Source organism: Canis lupus, chromosome 10, assembly GCF_048164855.1.
Source record: "Canis lupus baileyi chromosome 10, mCanLup2.hap1, whole genome shotgun sequence".
NCBI classification, from domain to species: Eukaryota; Metazoa; Chordata; class Mammalia; order Carnivora; family Canidae; genus Canis; species Canis lupus.
Window position 1 is genome coordinate 23,536,182 of NC_132847.1, and position 14,200 is coordinate 23,550,381.

Here is a 14,200-nt window from a genome sequence, read left to right on the forward strand (position 1 = left end):
GCGCCCCCGCCCCGCCCCCCGCACTCGGCCGGCGGCGCCTTTGATGTTCGGACCCGCCAGCTCCCGGAGCCGCGCAGCCTGGCGCCCGCGCCCCGCGCCCCGCGCCCGCAGCCCGCCCAGGCGGAGTCGGCCCGCGCTCCGCCCGCCGCGCTTCGGGCTCGGAGGTCCGGACTCCGGGCTCGCCGCCTGCCGGGCCGGCCCCGCGCCCCGCACTCCCGCGCCCCGCGCCCCGCGCCCCGGCGGGCCGAGCGCACCATGCCGCAGCTGGACGCGGGCGGGGGCGGCGCGGGCGGGGGCGACGACCTCGGCGCGCCCGACGAGCTGCTGGCCTTCCAGGACGAGGGCGAGGAGCAGGACGACAAGAGCCGCGACAGCGCCGCGGGCCCCGAGCGCGACCTGGCCGAGCTCAAGTCCTCGCTGGTCAATGAGTCCGAGGGCGCGGCGGGCGGCGCGGGGGTCCCGGGGGCCGGCGCCGGGGCCCGCGGCGCAGCGGAGGTCGGGGCCGAGGTGAGCGCCGGCCCGCGCCCCGCGCCTCTCCCGGGCCCCCGGGGCCCCCGCCCCCGCGACCCCCCCCGCCCCGGGCCGCCAGCCCGGCGCCCCTCACGGCCCCTCTGGGTCTCTCCGCAGGCGCTCGGGCGGGAGCACGCTTCGCAGAGACTTTTCCCCGACAAACTTCCAGAGTCCCTGGAGGACGGTGAGTCTCGCCCGGCGCGCCTGGCCCCGCTGAGGGCCGGTGGCGGGTGGGGGGGGGGTGGGGGCCTCCCCCCGCCCCCCGTGCCCCCTCCCCCCCTCCCCCCCGCCTCCCGAGGCTGCAGGAGGCGGCAAAGCCCGGGCGGGGGGAGCGGGGGGCGGGTTTCCCGGGCGCCGCCGGCCCGAGTCACTTCCGGTGCCCTGACCTTTATAGGAGTAAACAGACCCCCGCCATCTCCGCCTCCCCTCCTGCCCAGGTGACTGACTAATCCCCGGTCCTAGAGGAGAAGGCGTTGGCCCAGGTCCCTTGGCCGCAGGGCGGGCTGGGGGTCACGCAGGGGCCGCCGAGGGGAGGCCTGGACCCGGGGTCCTTCACCCGAGCTGAGGCACCCCGGCCCGTGCCTTCCCGGCCACACGCTCGAGCGGGACCCCTGGGCAACTCTTCCTCCCCTGGGGAGCCACCGGCCGGGCGGCGCGGCTGACCCAGCTGTGGTTTTTCAGGCCTGAAGGCCCCGGAGTGCGCCAGCGGCATGTACAAAGACACGGTCTACTCCGCCTTCAATCTGCTCATGCACTACCCACCCCCGTCGGGAGCAGGGCAGCACCCCCAGCCTCAGCCTCCGCTGGTAAGTGGCCCCGGCACCCGGCACCCGGCGGCCTTGGGCCTGCCACCTCCTTGACCAGGTAGGGGAGGCGTGGGCAACGAGTGGCTTTCGCCTACAACAAGATAGATACTGGCGTCTTACCCCCCCACACACACATACCCAGTGGGATCTGAACCAGGAGAACTTTGCTGAAGGCAGGAGAGAGGGCCCCAGGCACCACTCCTTTCCTCCAGCTGTTGGCTTTTGTCTTCCTAGCTGGCCCACAAGCAGGTGCAGGCCCTGTCCTGGTGCTAGGGAATGCCAGGGTACAGTCTGTTACCAGAGTTTTTTGAGCTGACACCATCCGCTCCCTTCCTAAGGATGCTGTTCGCAGTGTGGTCTGAGCTGTGAAGCTTTGCAGTTAGCCTTCACCCCAAGCCTAGGTGTTTGGAGGAAAGGGCAGAGACACTAGTGTGCTTCAGAGCTCCTGGGTGTGGGGGAGAAACCGGCTCTACTTTATTCTTATTGGCACCAGTGCACTCTTGCCAGAGAAAGACCCCAAAAGCAATGTGTAGAGAGTAGGTTTTTCTGAGGCTGGTTTGCTCTCACATGCACCAGGAAGGGTTTGCAGAGGTGTTTGAAATCAGCGGTGTGGGTAAGGGGCCCGTTTAATCATTTTGCTAATTAAATATGTTCAGGCACTTTGAAAAGATCCCTCGGTCTTTATAAACCCTGCTTTTCTCCCTCATTGGCACAGATGATCTAAAGGGCGAAGAGTCTATTCTGAGTGCATTGGGGCAGTACAGCTGCACTTAGAAAAAATTGAGATTAGTGTTTCAGACTGTCCTCAGCTGGCCTAAATCAAGGGGGACTTCAGAGCTCTTAGAGTACACGAAGTGTTTGAAGAACTCTGATGGCTCCAAATGGAGGCCCAGTGCAAGAGAGGCCAGCAGGTAGACGGTTCACGTGGCTAGTTGGGGAGTCTCCCCGAGGGAGGATGGTAACTGCCAGGCTGTCTCAGACCAGGAGTGAGGGGAGTTGGTTCTGAAAGCTGTTTTCATACTGAAGCCGGTGGGAGGTGAGAAGACAGATTGAGGCTTCTCTCTAGAAACCTCAGAATGGAAAACCTGGTAAACTGTTGACTATAGAAATGAGCCCCTTGTCCCTTGGACTCCTCATTTCCTCATAGACAGAAGGAGCATGTTGGTTGAGTAGTTTTTCTGCTCTAGGGTGGCTCCATCTATGAGGTGTTTGCTTCTTTCAAGGCTGTGGGTCAGGGGGCTTGCCCTCTGGCCTGGCCACCTGGTGCAACACCTCTACCTCTCCCCAGAGACCTCTGCCCTGCAGTAGCAGATGCTTAACACAGATGCTTTTTAGTCCAACTTGGCATAACCCTACACTTCCAAACTGCTGGCAGGTGAGCTGCTTGCACGGAACGCTGGGGTCACTGTGACAGTCAGGACTTGACAAAAGGCCCAGGCCCAAGAACAGTCCCAGGAGGGCAGGCTTCCCTCCATCCTCTTGTGATCTTCACAGTGGTGCAGGGAAAAGGCAGGGTTTCTGCATTCCTTCATGGCCCAGAGAGAATGCCCAGAGTGGGAGGGCCTCGTTCTCTTTAAGGGTGTGGTGATGGGACCATTTGGTGTCCTTAAGCTCACACTGGTCAGAGTGTAGGCGAACGGCTGGCTGGCCAACTCCAGCCATCAGCATTGGGGGTAGGGGCTGAGGGCAGGCACACCATTGTTCCCCATGGCCTGGGTCGTTTGTTTTTTCAACTTCGGCATCTTTCTCAAGCTACTGTATGTCACACCCTCTCCTATAGAGGTAACCCCCCTTGTCCTACTCCCCACCCAGCTGCAGCCTCCCACTGCCTGGCTTCTGGGAACACAGGAGGAGGAAGGACCAGTTCTGGAGCTGATGTTCGGTGTGCTGGAACCAGCTGTTCTGCAGGGCTGGGGACAGAGACAGAGGCAAGGGCCTAATTTGGGGTGACAGTGGGTGAGGAAGATGTACATGAATATAGAGGAGCCTCTTTTAAGCAAACCTGATAGTTAAAAATGAATAGCAAATAGGAGTAATTGCTGTTGCGTGGATATTAAAAAATACAGTTGGTTTTAAAAAGCAAAATTGGTTGACTCCAAGTTTTGGGACCACATTTCATTAGAAAAGAAACTCACAGTGGGTCAGGAGTCCATTGTAGGGGCTCTGAGGATAAACTCCTTTTGGAGGTTTCCTCCCAAGCTCTGCTTTCCTGAGCCCATCTTCAGGGGACAGAAGACATGCTGCCCAGTTGCTGCCCACAGGCCTTAGAACTAGCCCACCTGCCCCCACTGCCCTCTGAGAGAATCTAGGCGGTCAACAGTTGTGCTGAAGAGCTTTTAAGGCCAGTCGCTTAACTTCCCCCAGACAGCAGGGAAGGCGCATGTTGGGATCCTCCTCTGCCCACATGTGGGTGGAATGCCCATGTGGCTATCATGTTGGATGCCTCAAAGCAGGCCGACTCAAACCTTGCCAGGGTCAGTGGACCAAATGACCACCTCACAGCCATCTGCCAGGGGATAGAGGGAGATTTTTTTCCCCCCATAAGGGTGCTTCTTTTTGGTACATGGCTTCTAGTGAACTCTGTTTTGGGAAGGAAGAATTAGGTCAAAGTTTATCTTTGATGTTTGTGAGGCATCTAATATACGCTTGCAGGTAGTTCCTGGCCTGGGCCAGTAGCCACTGCTTATCTCTTGTTTTGTTTGCTCTGTTCTGCTCTGAGTTGGGGGTGAGGGTTAGGGTGGAAGGGCCAGTGAGCTGGTCCTGGGCCTGACTTTGAGGAAATTCTGGGATGAATAAGGCATTGCTCCCTAGGGAAACTCAAATTCTTGGATGTGCTCTAGTGGCCCCTTCTGTGGGTTCCACTTGGAGTCTTTGGCCTAGAAGGTTGCTGTGCTTTTTGCCATTTAGATGAACTGTGCAGAATAGGCAAATCTATGGAGAGGGAATATAGATGAGCAGTTGCCAGGGGCTAAGAGAAGAGGGGAATGGGGAGTGATTGCTAATGGGTATGGGGCTTCTTTTTGGGGTGATGGATGTGTTCTGGAACCAGGCAGCGGTGATGGTTGTACAATCTCGTGAATATACTAAAGCCGCTGAATTGTATACTTTGTAATAGTGAATTTTATGATGTGCAAATTACATCTCAATTGAAAAAAATAAAAAGGCTGAGCCTTTTGGCTCTTGCAGGGACTTGGGGCCGTTCCCCAGTGCCTGACCTCCACAACCGTCCTGGTGTGTGTGCATGCCCTCAAGCCAGGGCCCAGGCATCAGTTTCAATGTGGGGGATCCCAATTAAGGCAGTGGACCCTTGCTTGAGCTCACATTCCTGGACTCCAAGGTCTGAGATAGATGAGGGCTGTGCTAATGAGCTCTGTGGGAGGCAGGAGGTACAGGTATGAGCAAGACTTGAGCAGAGGAAGGAAGTGCTGCTGACACACGGCCACCATGTCCAGGGAAGCTCTGCAGAGATGCATCCACCCAGCCCTCTGTAGCTTCAGAGAGAGGGAGCAGCCAGGGCTTGCTGGGGAGGGTTAGTGAGGGTTGATCACCAGCCCTGCTTGGAGGGGTCTGGCACCAGGCTGGGCACTGGACAGAGCATGACCAGTCTCTGCCTCTGGGAGTGCCTAGCTGAGTGGAGGAGACAAATGAACAGGCTGGAACCAGGTCCTGGTTGGACAAGTGCAGTCACAGCAGGCCCTGCTGGGGCGTCCTGGTTGGAGCTGGCCCCCATGTGGGCTATGGAGGAGGGTCCACCGAGCAGCTTCTTGAAGGTACAGAGTTGGCCAGCAGATGAGGACAAAGAGTACCAGAGCTCCCCTGCACACATGCCACATCTCCCACTTCTCTACGTCTAAAGCCCAGGCCTCCGCCATCCCTCACCCAGAAGGTAGTAAGGGCCGCCTCTAGGCTCCCTTTTGGCTGCCTTCTTGGCCCCTACCTGAACCCCTGCTCTGACCCCCGATCCAGACTCCACATAGCAGCCCAGCATCAATCAGATCTCTTCTCTTGTGTGCTGAAACCCTGCAGTGGCTTCCCCTTGCTCTTGGAGTAAGCTCCAAACCACTCACCACAGCCCAAGAGCCTGGGTGGCCGGCCCCTGCTGACAGCCCCTCCTCGTCTGTACCATCCTCTTCCTCTCTCCCTGAATAGCAGCTACTGCAGTGTCCCTATCTGTTTTACACTCATCCCATTCTTTTCCACCTCAGGACCTTTGCACTTGTTCTTTCAGTTTGGAATTCTCTTCCCCAGCTCTCATATAGCTGACACCTTCTCCTTTGTCCAGCTCTCATATAGCTGACACCTTCTCCTTTGTCATTTAGTGCTTTATATTATTTTTTTAAAGATTTTATTTATTCATTTATGAGAGAGAGAGAGAGGCAGAGAGAGAAGCAGGTTCCATGCAGGGAGCCTGATGTGGGACTCGATCCCAGGTCTCCAGGATCACGCCGTGGGCTGAAGGCAGCGCTAAACTGCTGAGCCACCGGGGCTGCCCTCATTCAGTGCTTTATTAAAATATCACTCCCCCCCCCCCAAAAAAAAAAATAAATAAAAAATATAAAAAAATAAAAAAAATAAAAATTAAAAATTAAAAAAATATATCACTTCCCCAGAGACACCTCCTGTGAACATCCAAGTGTGGCCCTCTGTCATTCCCCCAGACCTCTGCTGCCTCACCCACCTTGGTGGCTCTCACCACGGTGGGTGGCACTGCTTTATGATGCACTCACTATACTGAGACCAGAGGCTGCCCGTCTGTCAAAAGTATCTCTCTACCTTAGTCTCCTCATTTGTTTATCCAAGTGGTAAGCACCCCCCTACCAGAGTTGGGAGTGTGGATGAGAGGCAGCAGTGCCAGCGAGGTGCCCAGGAAGGTGCCAGCTTGTCCTGGGCTTGGGAGGCGGGGGGTTGGCCATAATTGATCCCTTCTCCCTTGTTCTGGCTTTTTTGAGGCTGGTGTGGCTCAGTGGTAGACCCCACATAGACTCCCATCTGGAGGGTTGTGTCTCTGCTTTGGGCAACCGGAGTCTGGAGGTCTGAACCCTGGGGGCCAGCTCTGGGGCAGGGACACAAGTGTACAGGCCCCTTCCCCCCCTCCTTTTTTTTTTTTTTTTTTTTAAGATTTATTTATTCTCAGAGGCAGAGCAAGCAAAAGAGCAGGGGAGAAGGAGGGAGAATCTCAAGCAGACTTCCCACTGAGTGGGGAGCCCAGACGGGGCTTGATCCCAAGACCCCGAGTTTATGACCCAAGCCGAAATCAAGAGTCAGACACTCAGCCGTCTGAGCCACCAGGTGCCCCCACCCCCACCCCCACCCCCACCCCCACCCCCCCCCAGTGGCTCCTTTCTTGCTGCTGGACTTCACCTAGGGATTCTTGGGAGGGGAAGTACTATACTTAGAGCCAGGATGGGAGCCCTCACTATTCACTCCATCCTACCACCCCCAAAGATTTATCTGAAAGAAGTCCCCCTTCCCTAGCCATGTAGAAGCCCTTTATGTAAGAAGTGTGGGGCTGAAGCTGTTTTGTAAGAAAAGCTAGGGAAAAGACCCATTTGGTTGTTGGCTTCCATACCATTCTCAGACCTTTGCTCACATGGTCACCCCATGCATGCACCCCATTGTGCCTTGCCCTGGTTCTTCCCCTGCCGTGGAGGTGCATGTTTGCAGGCCCCGAGACGGTGCCCACATAAAGCCTCTTTATTCTCTCTCATATAGCTTCTAGTTTGCTCATGGGTTGCCTTCGTTGCCAGTGGGAGTGATGCTATGTACAAATGACTCCTCAGGTTCCTTTTCGATTATTTTCTTGGAGCAATATGCTTGAGGAGAATTACGAGGTTAAAAGAAAGAATCAGGAGTGCTTGGCTGGCTCATTCAGTAGAGCGTGCAACTCTTGATCTTGGGGTGGTGAGTTCGAGCGCCATACTGGGGGTGGAGACTACATTAAAAAAAAATCTTTTTTTTTTTTTTTTTAAGATTTTATTTATTTATTCCCGAGAGACACACACAGAGAGAGAGGCAGAGACAAAGGCAGAGGGAGAAGCAGGCTCCATGCAGGGAGCCCAATGTGGGACTCGATCCTGGGACTGCAGGATCATTCCCTGGGCTGAAGGCAGACACTCAACCGCTGAGCCACCCAGGCGTCCCACAAAAATAAAATCTTAAAATAGTAGGAAGAATCATAGCATTTTGCTCCCCTGTGAGCCCTGTTTACTGCGGGTTCCTTGCATGCAAACTCCAACATGGAGTTTCTTTTTGGTTCATTTAATAGGTTCATGGTGGGAAATAGGACTTAAAAGTTATTTTGACTTGCATTCCTTCCTGACTTAGAAGGCTGTGTGGCATTGGCTGTGGTATTTGGAAAATCTGTGGCCCCCAAGGTGCATCTTAACCTTCAGACTATCCTCTTGCTGCCTTTCAGGGCCAGGGAAATACCAAAAGGAGGCTCATCCTGCCGGTCCTGCCCCACCCTGTCCCCAGGGGCTGCAGTTCCAGGACCCCTGCCCATTCCTCTAGCTCAGTGGGCTGAGGTCACCAAGGGCCAGGTGTTCCTCCCTCAAATGTATCAGGGTTTCACCGGACCAGCTTCCATAGCTCTATCCATCTCCCCAGGTACCCTGAGACTGAGTAGGGTTGAAGAGGAGAGAGCTTGGTGGTTACTTCCCGAAGCTGCCAGCAGCCCATGGCCTCCTGGGTTTCTTGAGGCTACCCCCCACCCCTTGCCCCGGCAGCAAAGGAGGTGTAGCTGAGCTATGAGAATGGGCTCTGGGGGCCTGGGTTTCTAGTCGTGACTGCTGAGGTCAGGCTGGATTAGGGTAGGTCTGGCTGCAGGGAGGGGCAGGTGGTGCCGTGGCCTCCTCTTCCCTGTGAGCCTCCTCAGGGGCCTGTGGTCCTGGAGCCGTAAAGTCACACTCCCTCATGCCTGTGACTGGCTGCTTCCTGCCACTGTGTACAAACAAGACTCTGGTGGAGGAAACAGGTGTTTTATCAGGTCACAGGGCCTCCCTTCCTCAGCAGTACAGTGCATAGATCTTTGGGTAATCACCTTCCTTCCACCAGTGGGGACAGGAAGGCCAGGTCAGGGAAGGGACCTTTCCAAGGCCCCTTCGAGGCACGGAAAGGGAGGAAGATCCACCCTCGAATACCGTATCTGTCTTTCCTTGGCTGAGAGGCCCCGAGTGAGTTCCTTAACTGCTGGGAGGCTGTTTTCTCATCTAGAAATGAGAAGGAGGACTCCGACCTCTTTGGGTTCCTGGGGCATGGAAGGAGGCAGTGTGTCTGGGGTCCATGGTCCACGGCACATGCTGTGAGTGCAAGCACTGGGGCGGGTTGCTAACACTAGGGTGAAAGAGCTCCTTCAGAGGGTGGTTGGGTGCTCCTGAAGCTGGACTGAGATGCGACCACGACACCTGTTCCTCCTCAGCTCCGCAGCCGGCTCCCCTCAGCGGCGTGGAGCCAAGCTGGCCAGCCTGCCTGGCCCCAGGGCCTCACGTGGCTGGTGACAGAGTGGCTGCTGTATCTAGAACCCTGGTTCCAGGCCCCTACTGGCATTTTCTAGCTTAGCCTTGGCTCAGCACAGAGGGGTGGTAGTCACTGCCTCCCGGAGCTCAGTTCTCTTGATGCAAAGACTCCTGGGGGCTCACAGTTAGCTTTGAGGTTCTGCCCAAGTTGGTGAAGGGCAGTAAGGAAGGAGAGGCCAGTGGCGGGCAGCCAGAAAAGCTTCCTGAAAGGACCAGCTGGAACCCTGCACAGGTGAAATGGGGGAACGCTCTGAGGGGGCAGGGGCAGTTTGAGCAGAGAAAAGCAGAAATGAGTATGTTCTTGGTCACTAGAAGGGCAGCCCGAAGCCCAGGGCCGGCAAGGAGTACCAGGTGAGGCTGGGGAAGAGCCAGCAGGGAGGGCCCAGCACGTGACCTTGATAGGCCGGTGGCACTAGTCCTAGAGCCTGGCAGTGGCTGGCGAGCACACGAAAGACCAGGTGGTGACTATTGGCAGATGGTTTGAGTTGGACACGGAGGGAGAGGCAGACAGGGCCAGCAGCTGGAGCAGGGTGGATGCTGGGAGGCCCAGAGCTGGTGGGAGGAGCACGAGCAAGGCTGAGGGAGGGGGTGGACTTTGGGCAGGGGAGACCCTGGTGTGTAGGCACAGGCCAGGCAAGAGAGCTTCAGAGGTGGAGGTTTGCATCTCCATGTTATTTGATGCTCAGTCTGTCTCTAGGGTCATGCATTTAGGGTCTGTTTACTGAAAGGAACTGCACCCCCAGAGGTTGAGTCCCTCGGCCCAGCAGTGATTTAGTCAGGGCCTCTTACCAGCACTGTCTTCAGCAGGACTGGAGTCTGGGGAGAGTCTCTGAGAACCTAGGACATTGTTAGCTTCTTCCTTCAGGCAGTTTGGGGCCTCCTCTTACAGATCTGTGATGCTTGGGGTTTGGTCTGGGCACCACCACCCCGCCTTACAAAGATGTGGCCTTAGCATGCAAAGTCTCTCAGGGGTGTCCCAGGTGGGTTTGTCTTGGTCATAGGGTTTGGCCTATTCTGGTCCTGCTAGAACCTTGGGCTCCCCATGCCGCAGTCCCCTTGTGCATGGGTCCCTGCTGGGTAGGGGCCATGGCTTGGGGTACGGCCAACATGGGTGTGAGTTGGGCCCCCTCCTGTGGGGAGGCTGCCCACGTAGCTTGTCCCATGGAGCCTGACTGCCTGGTTTTTGCCAACAGACATGGCTTTTGTGCCATAGCCAACTCCAGAGCCAGAGCTCCCTGGAGGTCAGAGGAGGCAGACGTTCTGCCAAATAAGCTTCCCCTACCTCTCTCATTAAAATGATCAGTTGTTTCCCTCTCTAGAGACAGGAGAGTTGTCAGAGCATTACACTATGTGCTTCTAAATGATGAGTGTATGGCTAAGGCACAGACAGGCAGGACGCGGTCCACCCCAGGAACTTGGGCTTTGGGGATTTGCATAGTTAGAGGGGCCCCTCCCCACAGTATCTGGGCTGGCCTAGCCAGGGTTGGCATGAAATAGCCCACTAGGCCCATGAGGGCAGGGAGCTGTGATGGAGAAGGAAGCCAGAGGGCAGGGCCACTTTCTTCCCTGGCTATGCGATCTCTAGCAAATCTGTTAACCTCTCTGGGGCTTGGTTTCCTTCACTAAATTGGCAGTGGGGAATCCCTGGCCAGGGAGGATTTCTGAGGTTCAGGTAAGTGTTGGCTGGAGACACCTGCAGCTCCTGTGGGCCTCAGGTGGCTCTTGTTGGGCATTGCCAGGACTGCTCCAGGGCCAGCCTCCCCATCAGGCAAGGGAGATGGGATGGAGGGACAGGTGATGGGAATCCAGGCAGAGGGCATTCTGACTAACTCTGACCTGGCTCTGGTGGCAGAGGCCCAGCCTCCCGGTCTGCTGGGCCGCCATCTGAAACGCATTACTGATGCTTTGTAAATTCCACATCATTTGGCCACATGAAAGCCTAGAATCTAAAAATAGCCACTCCCAGAGGACGCCCCGCATTGGCGGGGCTCAGCTGACCTCTGCACGCACACCCACCACCAGGCCACCTCCCTTGATGGGGAGCCCCGACTGGCAGGGCCACACCCACCCACCCTCCCAGTGTGGGCAGCCACTGCCTGGAGTCACTTTATCTGGGCACAGATCTCATCCAGCTGGTCAAAGCTTCAGGCCGCAAGGCTTTCCCCGGAGCAGAATGTCTGAAGGAACCAGGCGGGAGGCAGCTCAGGGTGTGTCGGTGGTCCCAGGACCACTTTCCCAGCTCCATACATGTCTGGAGTGTCTGTGGGACACGGATTGGGAGGCTAGTGGAACCATTTTACAGATGAGAAGACTGGGGCCCTGTAGGGGGGCAGCTGGCCACTGGCTGATGTGGTGGCCTGAGAAGGGCAGGGGGCCTGCCCAGGGCCCCACGGTGTTGGTGGAATGCCAGCCCTGGCAGGAAGGCAGGGCAGCTGTGCATCTCCAGGCTGCTGGGGTTGACTCTTTGCCCTGCTTTTCTGTGGGTTCCCTCTCCCTATGGTCTGTATGACCAACTGCAAACCACTCTTTTCCCTAAAAATAAACATGCTTATGGGATTGGGGGAAGCTTTGTAGCTATCAAAGGAAATAATAGGGTGTTTAAGAAAATTACATTGCATTTTAAATAACCAGCATGAAAGTCATTAAGTTTGAAGTTTCATTCAAATCAGATGGCTCTGTGGCTGGCCCAGTGGCCAGGCGGGCAGAGGGTGGGTGGGCCCTCGGGGACACCGAGGGACAGCCTGCAGAGAGCTCTGTGGCAGCAGCAGCGATGTCACTGCTGGTACAGCCGGGGTCCAGGCAGGGCGGCTGCTTAGTGTGTGCCAGGCTGTGGCAGCCGCCCCACAGCTTGCTGGCCAGCTTGAAGCAGTGTGCTGGCGGGAACCGCCCAGCTGTGGTGGGTAGCTCCAGGGGTGGGGCTTGGGGGCGACCCCAGTCTGCAGGGTGTAGGGGCAGATGAGGCCAGGATTGCCAAGGCCACAAGGGTTGATGGCTGTGTTGAGGTAGGTTTTCAGGGCTGGTGGTTTGGGTTAGAAAGGGCTGGAGGAGACCTATGGGGCCAGGGCCACATCTGTCCTCTTCACTGCTGGCATCTTAGTGCCCCGCACAGCCCTGCAGAGCAGGTGCTCAGCAAACCGTTGTTGAAAGAGTGACAGCAGGGGCGCCTGGGTGGCTCAGTGGGGTAGGCGTCTGCCATCAGCTCAGGTCAATCCCAGGGTCCTGGGATGGAGCCCCACATCCAGCTCCAGGCTCAGCGAGGAGAAAGAAAGAAAGAGAGAAAGAGAGAGAGAAAGAAAAGAAAGAGAGAGAAGGAAAAGAAAGAGAAAGAAAAGAAAAAGAGAAAGAAAGAAAAGAAAAAGAGAATGAAAGAAAGAATGAATAACAGCAGCTTTAGTGGTGGATGTGTCGAGAGCTTCCCAAGTGCCAGGACTGTGCCCGGAACTTGGAGTCCCAGAGTTGGGATCCTTATAGGACGCTGAGAAAGTGGTTACTGTTACTGCTCTCATTTTACAGATGAGGAAGCTGAGGCTCAGAGAGGTGAAGAATGTGCTAGGACCTGGAAGAGTAGGGCTTGCACTGAGGTTTCTTTTGTCCCAAGATCCATGCTCCTTGTGGCTCTGCCCCTTTGTTCTTAAGTGTGTGGAGGCCTTAATGCTGAGTGGTACCTTCACGCCTGTTGGGTTTGTGAGCTGGAACCAGCTGGGTGCTCTGGGCCCGAGGACACTCTTGACCCTCAATGCCCCTCCTGGACATGACCTCACAGCTCTGGGCCTAGGTCAGGGCTGGATACTTTCCTCCCTGGACATCTGACAAGTCAGGGTTGTGTTTTGTGGTTGGAAGCAGGAGCTCAGGGTTTCCAGAATAAATGTTGCCCTGGAACATGTTTCCAAATAACGTTTAAGATAGATCAGGGCTGGCGGCTGACGGAAGCATGGTCTGTTAGTGGACCCTTTGCTCTTTCTAGCTCTGGTCGTGGTTTGGCTTCGAGCTCAGTGTGGGGCCTCTCTGGAGCAGGTGCCCTCCTCTGTGTGCTGTGGGGCTGGGCTGGAGGTTGTCCTATGCCCCGAGTCACTGGGAATGGCCGTGTCCCCAGGCATGGTGTATCATGTCTGTTGGCATTGTGTCGCTCCCCTCCCCCGTGGGCAAGTCCGGCTGGGGCATTTTGAGAACAGCGTTTCCTTATACCGCTGCCCTCCTTTGCCTCCCATCCCCTGGCTCTGGTCACTGAAGGCCGGTCAGGAGCTTGGCCGTCGGGCCTGATAGCAGTCAGGCAGGAGTCCACAGGAAAAATCAAGGGCCAGTGGACCTAGCCTGACCCAAAATCCGGCTTTCCTGAAAAGCCTGGTTTAGGGACGGGCTTGCTTTTGTCTTCTTTTTTTCCCTTTTATTTTGTTCTTCATTAATTTAACCCCAACATCAACCTCCTGAGATATTGACAGTCATACCTGGATTGGGAGCCCAACAAGGCTTGGGGAGACCTATACCTTCCAAATGCTGGAGGAGTGATTTGAACCCAGGCCTCTGTGTTTCCTGCCCTTACCACCAAGCTTCCTGGCCTCAGACAACATGCCTATATACTCCTTATTAAAAACGTGGGTTTTGTAGCCCCAGCTGGGTCCCCCTGGGAACCCCTTCCACCTCCGTCCCCACTCCTTACCCCCCAAGAGTTTGGGATTTCCCCCTCTCCCTTGTGTTTTTATACTGGTAAACCTAGGTGAGTATCTGTCTGCAACAGCTGTCTGGTGTGGTTTTTGGAACCCCCTAACTCAGCTTCCTCAGGGGGCTCTCTTTGGAGGGCCCCTGTGGCAGGTGGAGCAGCCCTGCGCTCCTCTCTCTGTGGACATCGAGTCTGAAGGGCTTGGTGAGGGCGCTGAAGCCTGGGTCGGCTCCTTTCCGCTCTGTGCCCTGCCTGCCTTGGTGTAAACTGCTGGGCTCAGTCCACGCAGAGCCCCGGGGCCTCAAGTGGCGGGAGCTATGAAGGTGAGACCCAAGTGAGTTTCCTGACCACGGCCCCAGGGAGGGATGGTCCTTCTGGGTCTAGTACAGACAGCTTACCAGAGACACCCGTCTTGTCTTCGCTTCTCAGAAGTTGGCTCAGATTAATCAGGGCAGAAGTGCAGTGCTGAGATCTCCAGGTGTCCCCCGCCCGGCCCCAGGGGTCCCATCAGCCCCCCTGCCTTTCTAGGCTCTGCCTGGGCTCTCTGGGCTCTCCTTCCTAGGCAGCCTGCTTACTCGTCTAGACAGGCCCCAGTGAAAGCCACCCCTGTTGCTGGCTGCTGTCCCGAGCCCTCGTCGCCTGCGAAGGGGTGAGCACAGGCCAGACCCCATGGGAAGGATGACCCATCACGTTTCCTTTAGTCATTGATGATG

At 56.4% G+C, this 14,200-nt stretch overlaps 1 protein-coding gene across 1 annotated transcript in view; it reads left to right on the plus strand.

Annotated features, from left to right (window-relative positions):
* The first annotated feature begins 240 nt into the window (after positions 1-240).
* Positions 241-14,200, plus strand: part of TCF7 (transcription factor 7) — a 40,649-nt gene continuing 26,689 nt past the window's right edge. The window contains 3 exon segments of the mRNA XM_072841021.1: positions 241-507; positions 628-694; positions 1,192-1,316. Of these exon segments, the coding sequence (XP_072697122.1) occupies positions 256-507; positions 628-694; positions 1,192-1,316 (444 nt within the window). The 5' untranslated portion in view covers positions 241-255.